Source organism: Gadus morhua, chromosome 17 (assembly GCF_902167405.1).
Source record: "Gadus morhua chromosome 17, gadMor3.0, whole genome shotgun sequence".
NCBI lineage: Eukaryota > Metazoa > Chordata > Actinopteri > Gadiformes > Gadidae > Gadus > Gadus morhua.
Window position 1 is genome coordinate 481,532 of NC_044064.1, and position 14,696 is coordinate 496,227.

A 14,696-nucleotide genomic window follows, 5' to 3' on the forward strand; every position below is an offset into this window, starting at 1 on the left:
ATAACTGAAGCTGATCTCCCAAATACCATAGTCCAAACACAATTGGCATCGGCAGCATGTGGCCGGAAAGTTGCTAGTTCGAGATGTCCCTAAGCAAGGCACCTCATCCCGACTGCTCCTGACGAGCTGGCTGTCGCCTTGCATGGTGACTCCGCCGTCGGTGTGTGAATGTGTGCATGAATGGGTTAATGTCAGGCAATATTGTAAATCGCTTTGAGTGGACACTGGTTAGAAAGGAGTCCATCTACCATTACAATCGCAGTGTTTTAACTCTGAGCACCCGGAACCTTCCTCACTCCAGGGACTGCGATGGTTCCTCCGTTTTCATGGTTTGAGTTTGAGGTCGGGAGCTACAGCTAGGGAACGGGAACGGGCTCTGAAGGGTCCGGTCCGACACGGCTGACAGGCTCTGCTCCTCAAGTGGACTTCCTGAGGACGTGGAAGTCCCGAGTGTCTTCACGTGCACGCCCGTCAGGAACAGTGCACGGTGTGTCCCCTCCCTCCCCCCGTCCTGCCCGTCATTATCACACATCTCCCCGAGTCGTCTGGATATCTTCACCGGCCCGTTAAAGTGTTTACAGACACGGGACAGCGCCCTGTCCCAGACGTTCCCAAACATTCCCTACCCCCGAGCTCCAGATAGCCTTGTGAGGACCGCTCGGCATTCTGGGAGCGCGTCTGGCCAGGCTCAGCGCGGGCAGATCGCCGTGCGTTCCAATGCTCGCTCTGCCCCGGGGCCCGTAAACACAGGACCAGCGGGGGCTGTGTGCACGCCGTCGAGGTGCCTGTATCTCCAGCTCCCCGTCAAACCGGCAGGTGTTTACGGGACAGGAGGGCGCCTGTACGGCCTCCTCTGAACCGCGCAGCCAGGGCTGCCACCCTGGACCGTGTCTGAGCACCCTGCCAGCGACAGCACCGGATGGGAACAGGAAGTCACTTCTGTTGGCCGCGTGTTTAGTTGCTGACTTATCGGCGAGTTCAATCGTTGTTCATTCCGATCGATGGAACCCTCACAGTGGAGCAAACGTAACAGAACACCACTCCTCACTACACTACATCTGTCGTTTAACGAGAGCCTCCAGGAAGGGCTGACGGAACGGAGGAAGAGAAAATAAATAAAAAAGAACAGCTGCTAGGAGAGAAGGAATCCATCGCACAAGGTGAAGCCCCCAGACAGACAGACAGACAGACAGGCAGGCAGACAGACAGTCATATGAACAGAGTCTCATTGGTGGAGCCGTCCCCATGCTGACGCCTGATTGGCCGTGGTGCAGCGACCCACCTGGCTCGTCCGTACTCATCTCGTTCCACTTGTTGGCCAGTTCCTTCTGCTCAGCAGCAGGCCGCTGGACACACACACACACACACACACACACACACACACACACACACACACACACACACACACACACACACACACACACACACACACACACACACACACAGTCGTATAGAAAACTGTATTCTTGGATGCTTGTTATGTCAGTGACATGCTCTGGTTAATAGTCATTGCTTTTCCTGTTTCATCTGATCAATACAAATTTAATTATTTTAGTGTTTGATTATATTATTCAAGAAGGAAAGGAGGAAAGATCCGTTGGTGAAACACCATGTTGATCCATGACTTTTTTCCCCAATAAAGAGCAGATTCCATTCACACCTTTAACAATTAATAAATCTGTAAGAAACTAGAACAATGTGAATCTAAAACGGCCGCCCCTTAAAGAGTAACACACTCACCCTAACCCAACAGCACCACATCTGTTAATTGCACAGCTGTTTTAAAATGGCTAATTAGCTGCAGTAGCTTGCAGGGGCATCCTGACATAACATGCAATCGAGCACTCATTTGGACCAATCAGAGGGCGGGATGATGCTGATTGGCCAGAAGGTACCTTGCGGGCCAATGGGACGCCCAGCTCTGAGCTCATGCTGCTCAGACTCTTCAGGACACGCCTCTCCCAGCTGGCCTGCATCGTGGAGCACACACACACACATATAAATACACACACATATAAATATTCACACACACACTTTAGATTTTGGAGACAGGCAGAGATTATGTCAGATAGGTAGAAGACACGAGAGAGAGAGAGAGAGAGAGAGAGAGAGAGAGAGAGAGAGAGAGAGAGAGAGAGAGAGAGAGAGAGAGAGAGAGAGAGAGAGAGAGAGAGTGAGAGAGAGAAATGCAGACTGATAACAAGAGTGAGACAGACAGAGGGTGAGGTAGAAGTGTCGGACACACACACACACACAGCCAGAGTGACAGAGACGCAGACAGAGAGAGAGAGCGAGAGCAAGACAGACAGACAGACAGACAGACAGACAGACAGACAGACAGACAGACAGACAGACAGACAGACAGACAGAGTGAGAATAAGACACAGACAGACAGACAGACAGACAGAGTGAGAATAAGACACAGACAGACAGACAGACAGACAGACAGACAGACAGACAGACAGACAGACAGACAGACAGACAGACAGACAGACAGACAGACAGAGAGAGGGAGCTGTAGTGGGAGCAGCAGACGTGTTGACGGGGATGGGAGGAGACAGGCTGACCTGAGCGGAGCGCATGTAGAGCAGGGGCTCCTTCCGATGCTCGGGGGGGGTGGGCAGAAGGCTGAGGGGGGGCTGGCTGCGGGGGGGGGGGGGGGGGGGGGGACATGGACGTGGAGTCAGGTTTGTGGATTGCATTATTTTTAGAGAAACTGAATCACGACAGAATAAACCTTGTGAAGGATCACGTTGTGAATGAACAGTGCATGCACGCGTGTGTGTGTATGTGTGCATGTGCGTTTGTGTGTGTGTGTGTGTGTGGGTGTGTGCACGTTTGTGCTTTGCTTTCACACAGATGCGGTCCACCATGCCTTCTGCACAAAGACAGATTTAATATGGGAAGCATCAAAGATTCAGAACCAAACAGCACCTGACAGAACCCGCTCATCAGACCAGAAAAGCAACCAAAGCCGGACTGAATCACTGCCGCCATGTTGTAGCGGAGCTCCGACCAGACGCAGTCCTACTGAGACATCTGTCGTAATGTAACCGTCACACCCCCCCGCTGGGGAACCAGGCGTGAGTGTGATGGACAAACACCTTGGAACCACGTTAAATAACTGGAATACAGCTTATAACCACGTTAAATAACTACAATACAGATTATAACCACGTTAAATAATACAATACAGTTTATAACCACGTTAAATAACTGGAATACAGCTTAACCACGTTAAATAACTGCAATACAGCTTAACCACGTTAAATAACTAGCATACAGCTTATAACCACGTTAAATAAATAGAATACACCTTATAACCACGTTCCATAACTATTATACAGCCTATAACCACGTTAAATAACTGGAATACAGCCTATAACCACGTTAAATAACTAGAATACAGCTCAATACAGGAGTCCAGGTAAAGACCAACTGATGTTAAACTGGATCAGAAGACACCAGCAGCACGACAACGCAGCTCACTAAACCCGAGTGAACGCAGCCTTCAGAGACACTGGCTGTCCTACTCTGCTCCTCAATTATACATCATAAACTGAATTATACATCCAGGAGTTAGCTCCGACGGCTAGCTCCGACAGCTATCGACCTGTCAGGACGCCTCAGTGATAAACAACACGATGCATGGAAACCGTGCACGAGTGTGTGTGCGCGTATTAATGCATGCGTGTGTCTGTGTGTCTATTATGCATGTGTGTGCGTATTTATGCGTGTGTGTATTTATGCATTTTCGTGCGTATTTATGCATTTGTGTATTTATGCATGCGTGTGATTTATGCTTGTGTGTTTGCACGTGTGCGTGTGTCCTTCTGATAGGCCTGAGTAGCTCCTACAACAGCGGGTCTAACAAGTTGCCCATGTTATTACTCCATCATGTCATTAAGCACTATTATGCCCAATAAGAGGAGTCATGAACAATGATCAGTGAAGAGTGATCAGTGAGTGACTTACACGTGCATCTCCCTGTAAACCGCATTATGCAGCTTCTTCTCCCAGCCTGCGGACAACACAACACCGCATTACAACCACGGCCCGTCAACGAGTGAACGCACATCTTAACATCACTTGCTGGTTGTTTGTTGTGCATATGAGGCGCACGTTAGCGCTCACCTGACACTCTGAGGAAGTGACGCACGTCCTCTTTCAGAGACTCAAGTTTGATTTCGGGCTGGTGCAGACAGTCCTGAAAACACAGCGAGCAGCGTCAGAGGAGCGCGGACGACGTTCAGCGTGACACACATAGACACACCTGGTTCACCTTGGCCGCGGCGCGAGCGACTCACCTTGGCCCGCCGCTCGAGCTGGGAGTGCAGGTGGCTTCCCTTCAGCCGCTGCACGAGCTGGGCGATTGTGGCGGACAGCTCGCGCTCCGTGCCCCCGTCAATCATCTCTGCAGACAGCTCGCGCTCCTTCCGCCCGTCCATCATCCCTGCAGAGATTCGGCGGTACTGGTCCACTTCCCCCGGAAAACAGCAGCAGCCTCCCTCCGTGGTTACCTAGCAACGGAGGACCGCGTCGCCATCTGCGGAAACTCGACCTGCGACGATTGGTTCCGGCCGAGTTTCGAATTTCCTTTATTGCGTCTTTTATAATGTTTTGTTAATAATTGTTGCTTTATTCACAGAAATTATAGTCTTGGATTAAATGTAGGCCTATCTCTATGTAGATCTATTCTGACTGGATTTAGAAACATGGTTTCCTTACAATGTTGACCAGGGTTCGGTTTGATTGACTCTCACTTTACTTAAAGTATAATATGTAATAATATTATCTCCTGAATTAAATGTAATCGCACAATTCCAACTAATAATTGCAGTACAGTATACAGTATATATATATTTTTATATATATACACACATACATATACATAAACACACATATATATACATGTGTGTGTGTGTGTGTGTGTGTGTGTGTGTGTGTGTGTGTGTGTGTGTGTGTGTGTGTGTGTGTGTGTGTGTGTGTGTGTGTGTGTGTGTGTGTGTGTGTGTGTGTGTGTACACATATATATACACGTGTGTATATATATACACACACACTATATATATATATATATATATATATATATATATATATATATATATATATATATATATATATATATATACTGTATATATACACATGTACATATATATATGTATATCCATCACATATACATCTACAAACACACACACACACACACACACACACACACACACACACACATGTATATACATATGTCCTCATATATATCCACAGACAGAGCAGATATGAGTGACACATGGTAATAGAAAGACGCGTCATGCTGTCAGAGCGCGCGGGAGGACTCCGCGCGCAGCCACGACTCCACACGCGATGCTTCCCGCGCCACACACGGCGGAGCGCTCCAGCCACGCGCAGCAGCCCCTCGTCCTCCTGCCAACTTTCATCTTATTAACCATTAATATCTCGAGTACATCTTCTCTCTCTCACCTCGCGGCCACCATGTCTGACAGACCTCATCCTCTCCGTCGGGGTCCAGGTTCAGACCGGTTCAGAGCTTCTGTCTCCGCGGCTCTCTGGTCTTACTAATATTATTGATATTATTAACATTATTAATAACCAGTGTTGGATTGTCCTCGCGCGCCATGGAAACTTCCACGCTGACGGACCTGCTGCTAAATTCCACCGACCTCAACCGGATCCTCTGCAGCTTCGGGATCAGGAACCAGTCCGAGTGTGAAGACCTGGACTCTCCGCCAGAACCCAAAGGTGTGTGACCGGTGGGCTCCCAGTGGAGACTGGTAGGCTCCCTGTACAGACTGGTTGTCTCCCAGTACATTGACTGGTGGTCTTCCAGTATGTGACATGTTGAGCTTCAGGTCTCAGTCTATTGACAGCTTCAGGAGTAGGTCTCAGTTGATTGACAGCTTCAGGTTCAGGTCTCAGTTGATTGACAGGTTGAGGGTCAGGAGGAGGTGAGGGGAAGGATTCAGTCTCAGGTCAGATCAGGTCAAAATTGCATTTTAGAAAAAATAAAAATACAAAACACTGTAATGTTTGAGATGTTATGGATGTTTTCCTGTTTGGTTGAGGCATAATTGCCTGTTGTCGTTTAATGATCTAATTTATTCAGTTAAAATCAATTCAAACAAACGAAGGAATAAGACCATAACATACGGTGTTGGCTGGATATTATTATAGCCATCAGCCAGCAGAAAGACCACTCTCGTCTTTTAGTTTTATCTCAGAGTCTAAATAAAATAGTATGCAACCCAAAAATGGATATGTCTAGTCTAGACCTTTAAATAATGCACGAGGCACTGCATGCATACCCATACCCGTCATGTCAGATTTTACTACGTGTACAAAGAGAGTGTGAGTGTGTGTATGTGTGTGTGGTGTGTGTGTGTGTGTGTGTGTGTGTGTGTGTGTGTGTGTGTGTGTGTGTGTGTGTGTGTGTGTGTGTGTGTGTGTGTGTGTGTGTGTGTGTGTGTGTGTGTGTGTGCGTGTGTGTGTGTGTCTTTGTTTATGTGTCGGTTTGTGTATGCGTCTCCAGTAGCTCCTCGACTACATGTGTGTTTGTGTCTCTTTATATAGGTTTGTGTGTGTGTCTCTTGTGCTCCTCTAAAACGTGTGTGTGTGTGTGTGTGTGTGTGTGTGTGTGTGTGTGTGTGTGTGTGTGTGTGTGTGTGTGTGTGTGTGTGTGTGTGTGTGTGTGTGTTCTTGAGTTGTATGTTCACGTGGGGTAATGTCACAAAAATGTGGAACCGACGTCCTGCCGCGACGGCACCTGAGATCGCCTTGCTCAGCTGTCTCTCTCTCCCGCCTGTCTTTAACTATCTCGTCCCGCATCTGTTTACCTGCCTGCGCTTATCTCCATCCATGTCTCTCTCTCTCTCTCACTCTCTCTCTCTCTCGCTCTCTCTGACCCGATCCGACCCGATCCAGACATCAATGAGGCGGTCCGCATCGTGCTGTACAGCCTCATCTTCCTCCTCAGCGTGCTCGGCAACACCCTCATCATCGCCGTGCTGGTGCGCAACCGGCGCATGCGGACGGTCACCAACCTGTTCCTGCTGTCGCTGGCCGTGTCCGACCTGATGGTTTCTCTGGTCTGCATCCCCTTCACGCTCATCCCCAACCTCATGAGGAACTTCGTGTTCGGCGCTGGCATGTGCAAGCTGGTTATGTACTTCATGGGTGAGCACTGGTGATCGCCGTTTGGCTGTGGAGGTCTCAGTGGTGTCCAAACTGTGGATCGCGAACCTAAAAGGGCACCAATTAGGTCCCATCAAGCATGCAAAATAAGCACCCATAATATTATGTGTGTGAGGATCCAATAATAATAATTGTTTAAAATGCCCAATGATTCTTAATTTGACTTTTAATTTAAAAAATAAAATAAAAGTCCCACTTGGCTTTTTAAGCCTTGTCTGTTAGTGAGCCGGTATCACCTCCTCTGGATCAGGGTTAAAGTTGACTTGAAAACAGGAATGTTTTCGAGGTGGGGTCGGTTTTTATCTCTCAGAGACCGTGGAGGTATTCACAGGATGTGACCTCAAGCTAAAAGAAAAACAGAACAACTCATATAAGCTGTGGCGAAAATAATTGACTTCGGAATCTCAAATTCCTCATCTTGCCGTTTTATCGGATTAGTGATGGTTTTCCGACACATATCTGCGCTGTTATCCTGGTCGGGTTTCTGACGTTTCCTGCCGGTCGGTATTATGCGGCCGGCTAACCACGGCGCTGTCATGCTAGCGGCCCGGCCGTCCATCTCGGGCAGGTTAACCCGTTTACCCCTCTCCTCTCGGGGCCGGGGCGATAAGGTGGAGGTATTTATCAGACAGGATCTGCTCGCCTTGGCGTGTCAACAACCAGCTGATGGAGAAGCCGGTTTGGTAGAGATAGTTCTGGAACCCTTTCAAAGGGTTGGTTTAATCTACTGTCATGCAGCTGCTCGGGTCACGCTGACTCAATAACGTTGAAGGCTTCCTTGAATAGGATACTGATTAAGAATAATGTATTTTTAGGACACTTCGGACAGCAAAGTCTTTGATTACATTGTAGAGCTTGATCTTAGGAAGCTACTCGCAGCATAACAAATACATTCATTGAGGCAATGGGGGAACATGATTCTTATAGGGAAGTTCTTCTTATTCTTACAACTCACATCGTTGGTCATTAATACAAAGGAATCAAAGGTGAGCCATGACCATGGCTCGTGAAGAGTTAAGGATTGGCGGGAGAGACCAATTGCGATACACTGTGGGTGAAGTGGACATGTCTGCAAAGCTGCAAGCCAGGCTGGGGGACAGTTGAAGGAATCTACACAACAAAGTAGTCAGTCGATCGGCCTCAGTATCACACTGCAGTGGCGATGAAAATGCAAACTACCTGGACACCTTGAAATTAGAACGGGAGGCATCTCTAGGTCCAGGGGGAATACAAATCCCTTTTCAATTTACTCGTAATTATTGAAACAAGCTTTATCTAATTTGTATATAATTGTATATTATAGTTACGATTAATATTTCCACCACAGATTCACATTCCAATTAGCACAGTCACCCTGGTTGGATTTGTTTTAGCAATGCAGTCAATTAGGAGCTGAGAAGTGTTTGTGTTTTGAGAGACTTTGTCTAAACTTTAGATTTAAACAGTGCAACACCTCAGACCGGAGGGGAACACAGCCAGTAGTTCACCACGGCTGAGCCATTCACTCAACCGATCAGCGACAGCAGAGAGGGACGGGAAGCTCTAGTGGCTAGGGCGACTCCCATCTGGAAGGGTCATGGTTCGATTCCCAGCCCCTACAGTGTACCTCCAGGCGTCCGTGAGCAAGGCGCCCTAACCAGGGCTTGGAAACTAAATCATTTTTCAATCGTTCTGCTCCGAACGGAACCGGTATATTTAACGTTTTCGTTCTTGCGTTCCGCGTACCAACATATCGTTCCTGAACCGGTTCGGAACGTAAAATAACGTTCGTTCTTAACGTTCCGGCAGTGTTATTGGGTCTAGTCTCTTTTTGTGGTCGATATAGGGTGACCAGATGTCCCGCTTTGTGCGGGATAGTCCCACATTTCCATTAATTTGTACACGTCCCGCAAATTGAGACGTTGTCCCGCATTGTTATTGACAGTCAGACTCGATTTTTGAAATGCGTGTTTTATAATCTGGCATTTATTTATTAAATAGCTGTTTGTAGACAGCAGTGAGGGCTGTCATCAGGGAGCGGGCGGGCTGTTTGATCATGTCATTGAAACTTGGACGCGGACGCAGGTTAAGGGCACGCCCACCAACAAGAAACAATGCAAAGGCGATATAGTGGACTCGGTTAATTTAGCTCACGTTACCTTTGTCGAAGATAGAGCTCAGTGCAACTGTTGTTTCTAAATTGCCCCTCGCCAGGGTGCTGGTGGGAATTTGTGACAACTGAGCTTAGCGGGCGGCGAAGTGAACGCGGCAAACGGAATTCTTTTATTTATTTTTTCAGGAAATAGGCTATGCTCTTGTGAAATTGTATAGGCTATATAGAGAACGGAAAAAAACCGTTATTAACCGGTTTTGGGGATTTCAGAATAACGTTTCTGTTCCGGAACAGTTGAAGACCATTTGGTTTTCGTTTACGTTTCCGTTCCCGTTCCTCGTAAAATTCCGTTCGTTTTCGTTTTCGTTTTCGTTCCTTGAACCGGGTCGGAGCCCTGGCCCTAACCCTTCTCCTCCTCCAAGCATCTCAAACCAGAGTCCCCAGAGCCGCTCCCACTGTTTGGTAAACAGGAAGCCGGTGGTATTTCCTTACAGGAAGTGAGCGTTGTCTGTCCCCAGGCGTCTCGGTGAGCGTGTCCACCTTCAACCTGATGGCCATCTCCCTGGAGCGCTACAGCGCCATCTGCAACCCGCTCACCTCGCGCACCTGGCAGACCAAGTCGCACGCCGTCAAAGTCATCTCGGCCACGTGGGCGGCCTCCCTCATCCTGATGCTGCCCTACCCCATCTCCAGCACCCTGAGGCCCTTCACCCGCATCAACAACTCCACCGGCCACATGTGTCGCCTGGTGTGGCCCAACGACGTCATCCAGCAGTCCTGGTGAGCAGAAGGCTTCGTTACCCGCTTAACCCACGGGGCAGTGGGACGTCGTTAGTGGCGCCTCGTTAGTGGGATCTCGTTAGTGGGGCCTCGTTAGTGGGTCTTCGTGAGTGACGTCATGAGTGGGAGGGATCAAACTCTTATGGGGCGGGGCACTAGTTGGTACGGCGGTCCACTGGGTATGCTGGGGTGTCGCTCTGTCAATCACGTCGTACGTCTGGGGTGACGCTCTGTCAATCACGTCGTACGTCTGGGGTGACGCTCCCATTGGTGAGGTCACTCACGGGTAGATATCGAAGTGGTTGTAACAATGGCTGACGCCTGTCGCTTTTGGATAGCAGTCTGGTGCTATTGGGAAGGGAAACATGAGATCATATTGTTGGGTCAAGGTCAGACCAGCCCTTTAAAAGTATTAGAAGTCAACCTCAGGCTCTCCCGATATGACTCCGTGTGTTTCAGTGGGATGAAGCCAGGCCCTTTACCGCTGGTCTGTGGTGCCTCAGCAGACGTCCTCAGACGCCGTCGGACATCCCTCACGTTTTAACTGCTGTCGGAAAGCCTCCGCTCTGCGTTACAAAGGCCGTGAATCTCTTTTATACGGCAGAGTGCCTCACTCCAGACTCCCCCCCCCCGCCCCAGGTCGGGGCTGAGGTGGTTTATGTCCTCCATATGTTCGGTTCTCTGTACAACTTGTTATCGTTAGAACAAGAGTTAGCTGTCGGCTGGAGACCCAGGGCCAGCGTCACGGAAACAATGGAAACGCATCGTTAACGACCACTTCCTGGTCCCAGGCTCGTTCGTCTGTGGGCCGACGGCAGCCACTCACACACCTCCGTGCCCACTACTCTGTTATTAATACCGTTGGGGAAGGGGGGGAGGAAGATGTCTCTTCCTGGCAGGAAGTCCCAGAGAGGCCAGGGGTTCATCACTCTTAAAGACGCGCCGGTCTTTATATTCTGGACTCTTCGTCAGGTACGTGTCTCTGCTGCTGCTGCTCTTCCTCATCCCGGGGATCGTGATGATGACGGCGTACGGACTCATCTCGCTGGAGCTCTACCGCGGCATCAAGTTCGAGATGACCAACAGGAAGAGCAGCCGAGGTGAGTGAGGAGGCGGCCTCCACGCACGCCGTTTAAACGCTCCCATTCATCATTAACCAGGCTGACGGCGCCTGGGTACCCCTCTACCCTGGGGGGCCCGTACGGACCCCTGGACCCCGGGGGCGCCTGGGTACCCCTCTACCCTGGGGGGCCCGTACGGACCCCTGGACCCCGGGGGGCCCGTACGGACCCCTCTACCCTGGGGGGCCCGTACGGACCCCTGGACCCCGGGGGGCCCGTACGGACCCCTCTACCCTGGGGGGCCGTACGGACCCCTGGACCCCGGGGGCCCGTACGGACCCCTGGACCCCGGGCGCGCCTGGGTACCCCTCTACCCTGGGGGGCCCGTACGGACCCCTGGACCCCTCTACCCTGGGGGGCCGTACGGACCCCTGGACCCCGGGGGCCCGTACGGACCCCTCTACCCTGGGGGGCCCGTACGGACCCCTCTACCCTGGGGGGCCCGTACGGACCCCTGGACCCCGGGGGCCCGTACGGACCCCTCTACCCTGGGGGGCCGTACGGACCCCTGGACGTCTCTCCGTTAACCACCCTGTTCTCCCCCCCTCCGGCAGAGAGACAGTGCAGCACAGGAAGCATCAAACCTGGAGACAACGACGGCTGCTACCTCACGCCCTCCAAGAGGAGGAGCCTGCTGGGAGGGGCGGGCCCGGGCAGCGGGGTCGGAGGCGGAGCCAGCGGCGGAGGCGGAGCCAGCAGCGCGTCCACCAAGGCCAAGCTGGGCCGCGTCTCCGGGAGCAGCTCCACCGCCAACCTGGTGGCCAAGAAGCGCGTGATCCGCATGCTGCTGGTCATCGTGTCGCTCTTCTTCCTGTGCTGGACGCCGGTGTTCGTGGTCAACGCCTGGCAGGCCTTTGACCGCCGCTCCGCCCACCGCCTCACGGGGGCGCCCATCTCCTTCATCCACCTGCTGTCCTACGTGTCCGCCTGCGTCAACCCGCTCATCTACTGCTTCATGAACAAGCGCTTCCGCCAGGGCGTGCTGTCCACCTTCTCCTGCTGCGCCCGGGGCGCCGGTCGCCACGCCGACGGCGGCGGGAGCACCAGCAGAGGCTCCGCCTTCCGGAGGTCAGCGGGGAGCAAGAAGGGGAGGGGGAGCGGGGGCGGGGGGGCGGCGGCGAACGGCCTCAGCCCCCCCGGCGGCAGCGGCGCCTGCGTGCGCTTCACGTATGTGCGAGCGCCGGCCGGCGGCGAGCCCGAGGCCTGAGGGGGAGGAGTCACGCGCCCGGTCCGGGCGACTCGTGACGCCAACGCCTCGAGGTGACGGGGAGGATCCGCCGGGCGCGGGGGGGGTCGTGACGTTCTGATTGGTTGACGGCCTGCCGAGCCCTTCGTAGGACTATGGTACGGCTTATACTCTGCTTCAGCTTGTTATGTAGCGCCAACCGTAGGCAGAAGACCGCCATGAGGGGAGATTACCGCTGTCACCGCCCATCCATCAATCAAACCCCCCATCTTATTCGACCCTCACCGTATTATTCAAGTCATCGTCCAAAAGATCAGTCTAGTTTCGACCCTTTAAACAACTTTGGACATTGTTCAGGCAACAGACCAGCTCCGTACCTTATGTTAGCACACCGGACGATCTGCAAGTGTGTTAATCCGATAATAGGAGCACATGTTTGGAGAAGGCCAGCGGCCCAGCAGCTGTATATGTCTGAGGCCGCTGTGTTTGGACAGGATCTCCTGGAGCGCGGCACGGTGTAAACCAAGTCCCACACAGCTCTGCTGTGGACACAAACAAGATTAGCAGTCGAGGCTCGCGGCGCGGCTTCAACATCTCGCTTTGTTTTTATATATTCATCCGTGGTTGAGCAATGTATTCCTAGTTCACAGAGCCCGAGGAAGCCCATTCCAGTGTTTTTGTTTGTTTTCGTCCTTGAGCGCCGTGTGTGTGCGTTGATGTCGTACTGTGTGTGCTCGGGCCGTTTGGTGGGACTTTCGACACCTGCCTCCTTCTTCAAAGAACGCCGCGGCGCAGACGGAGCCGTCTGTGTTCAGTGCTGTATAATCTCTGCTCTGTCCTGCGTCGGTGTGTTTCTGTCACATGTACTGCGACATCTGTCTCAAGTCTCTTAGCCTATGATAATCACGTATAAACTGTTGTAGACAACCTCCCAACACAAGTCATACTGAGGGATGACCTTTGACTGTTAAAAATACCCACATAGATCACGGTAATTAAGGCAGTTAAATCTGTTGTGACATTTACGAGGTCGATGACAGAAGCTCATCTTACGGTCCAGACCGCCGTAGAGCAGACAGGCGGTCCTGACTCATTGTTTGAACCCCGACCAGATGAGCCACCTCTGGCTGCCCAAATAAAGCCTTCTCAGACGAGCAGGCGGCCAGAGGAGACGCCGTTGGCCACGGCACCGTGGGGGCTTTTATCGGCTTTACTCTAAAGTGGATTCAAACAGTCGTTAACGGCCGAGCCCAGAGCCGACCGGAGGTAGCACCCAAAGCTAGGCCAGCTGAGCACGAACCCCAGAGACCAGTCAGTTGTACGGATTGTAATGGTCGGTTTCACACGCAGGAACGTCCCCGTAAGGTCCCCGACCGACCGGAGAGGATGCCAGCGGCCATGTTGACGTTGTAGAAGGTTTGTGTGTTCATCTAATCTCCGGCAAGGTGTGGCCTGATGACATCAATGCCAAATGAACCGAAATAATCACCAGACACACAAGGTCAAATTTATATATTTTTTATTTCTTTTTGTTTTTTTGCCAATATTGCCAATATTTGTTTTCTTCTTTCAATGACATACGGCTTTGAGCATGATCGGAAACTGCAATATGTACAAAAAACAAAAACTATTGTATGTTATTATATAAAAAAACTGTCCCCTTGTTTTTTTTTTTTCATTTTGACGTTATTGCTAAATGTTACAAACGGCACAAGATTCTACCATCAGCAACCCTTTGAGAGCAGTCTACTACCACAATGACTCTGTTGACCGTTACTAGTACATAGGAGAGAGGGGGAGGGGGGAGAGAGAGAGTGGGAGAGAGAGAGAGAGAGAGTGGGAGAGAGAGAGAGAGAGAGTGGGAGAGAGAGAGAGAGAGAGAGAGAGAGAGAGAGAGAGAGAGAGAGAGAGAGAGAGAGAGAGAGAGTGGGAGAGAGAGAGAGAGAGAGAGAGAGAGAGAGAGAGAGAGAGAGAGAGAGAGAGAGAGAGAGAGAGAGAGTGGGAGGGAGAGAGAGAGAGAGTGGGAGAGAGAGTGGGAGGGAGAGAGAGAGAGAGTGGGAGAGAGAGAGAGAGAGAGAGAGAGAGAGAGAGAGAGAGAGAGAGAGAGAGAGAGAGAGAGAGAGAGAGAGAGAGAGAGAGAGAGAGTGGGAGAGAGAGAGAGAGAGTGGGAGGGAGAGAGAGTGGGAGGGAGAGAGAGAGAGAGAGAGAGAGAGAGAGAGAGAGAGTGGGAGGGAGGGAGAGAGAGAGAGAGTGGGAGAGAGAGAGAGAGTGGGAGGGAGAGAGAGAGAGAGTGGGAGGGAGAGAGAGAAGCCAG

The 14,696-nt window shown here is 51.3% G+C and overlaps 2 protein-coding genes across 2 annotated transcripts in view; one reads left to right on the top strand and one right to left on the bottom strand.

Moving 5' to 3' along the window:
• The window catches only part of tbc1d19 (TBC1 domain family, member 19), a 23,919-nt gene extending 19,337 nt beyond the window's left edge, over positions 1 to 4,582 (bottom strand). The window contains exons 1-6 of the mRNA XM_030338910.1: positions 4,308 to 4,582; positions 4,135 to 4,207; positions 3,976 to 4,021; positions 2,568 to 2,643; positions 1,896 to 1,970; positions 1,283 to 1,346 (exon numbers count right to left, since the gene is read on the bottom strand). Coding sequence (XP_030194770.1) covers positions 1,283 to 1,346; positions 1,896 to 1,970; positions 2,568 to 2,643; positions 3,976 to 4,021; positions 4,135 to 4,207; positions 4,308 to 4,451 — 478 coding nt within the window. The 5' untranslated portion in view covers positions 4,452 to 4,582. The remainder of the gene's footprint in view (positions 1 to 1,282; positions 1,347 to 1,895; positions 1,971 to 2,567; positions 2,644 to 3,975; positions 4,022 to 4,134; positions 4,208 to 4,307) is intronic.
• Positions 4,583 to 5,331: 749 nt separating this feature from the next.
• On the top strand, positions 5,332 to 14,135 carry cckar (cholecystokinin A receptor). Its single transcript, XM_030337974.1, has 5 exons — positions 5,332 to 5,754; positions 6,934 to 7,185; positions 9,814 to 10,075; positions 11,048 to 11,175; positions 11,751 to 14,135. Exons 1-5 carry the CDS (start codon positions 5,631 to 5,633, stop codon positions 12,401 to 12,403), a joined length of 1,419 nt encoding a protein of 472 aa, XP_030193834.1. The 5' UTR covers positions 5,332 to 5,630; the 3' UTR covers positions 12,404 to 14,135.
• Positions 14,136 to 14,696: the final 561 nt, after the last annotated feature.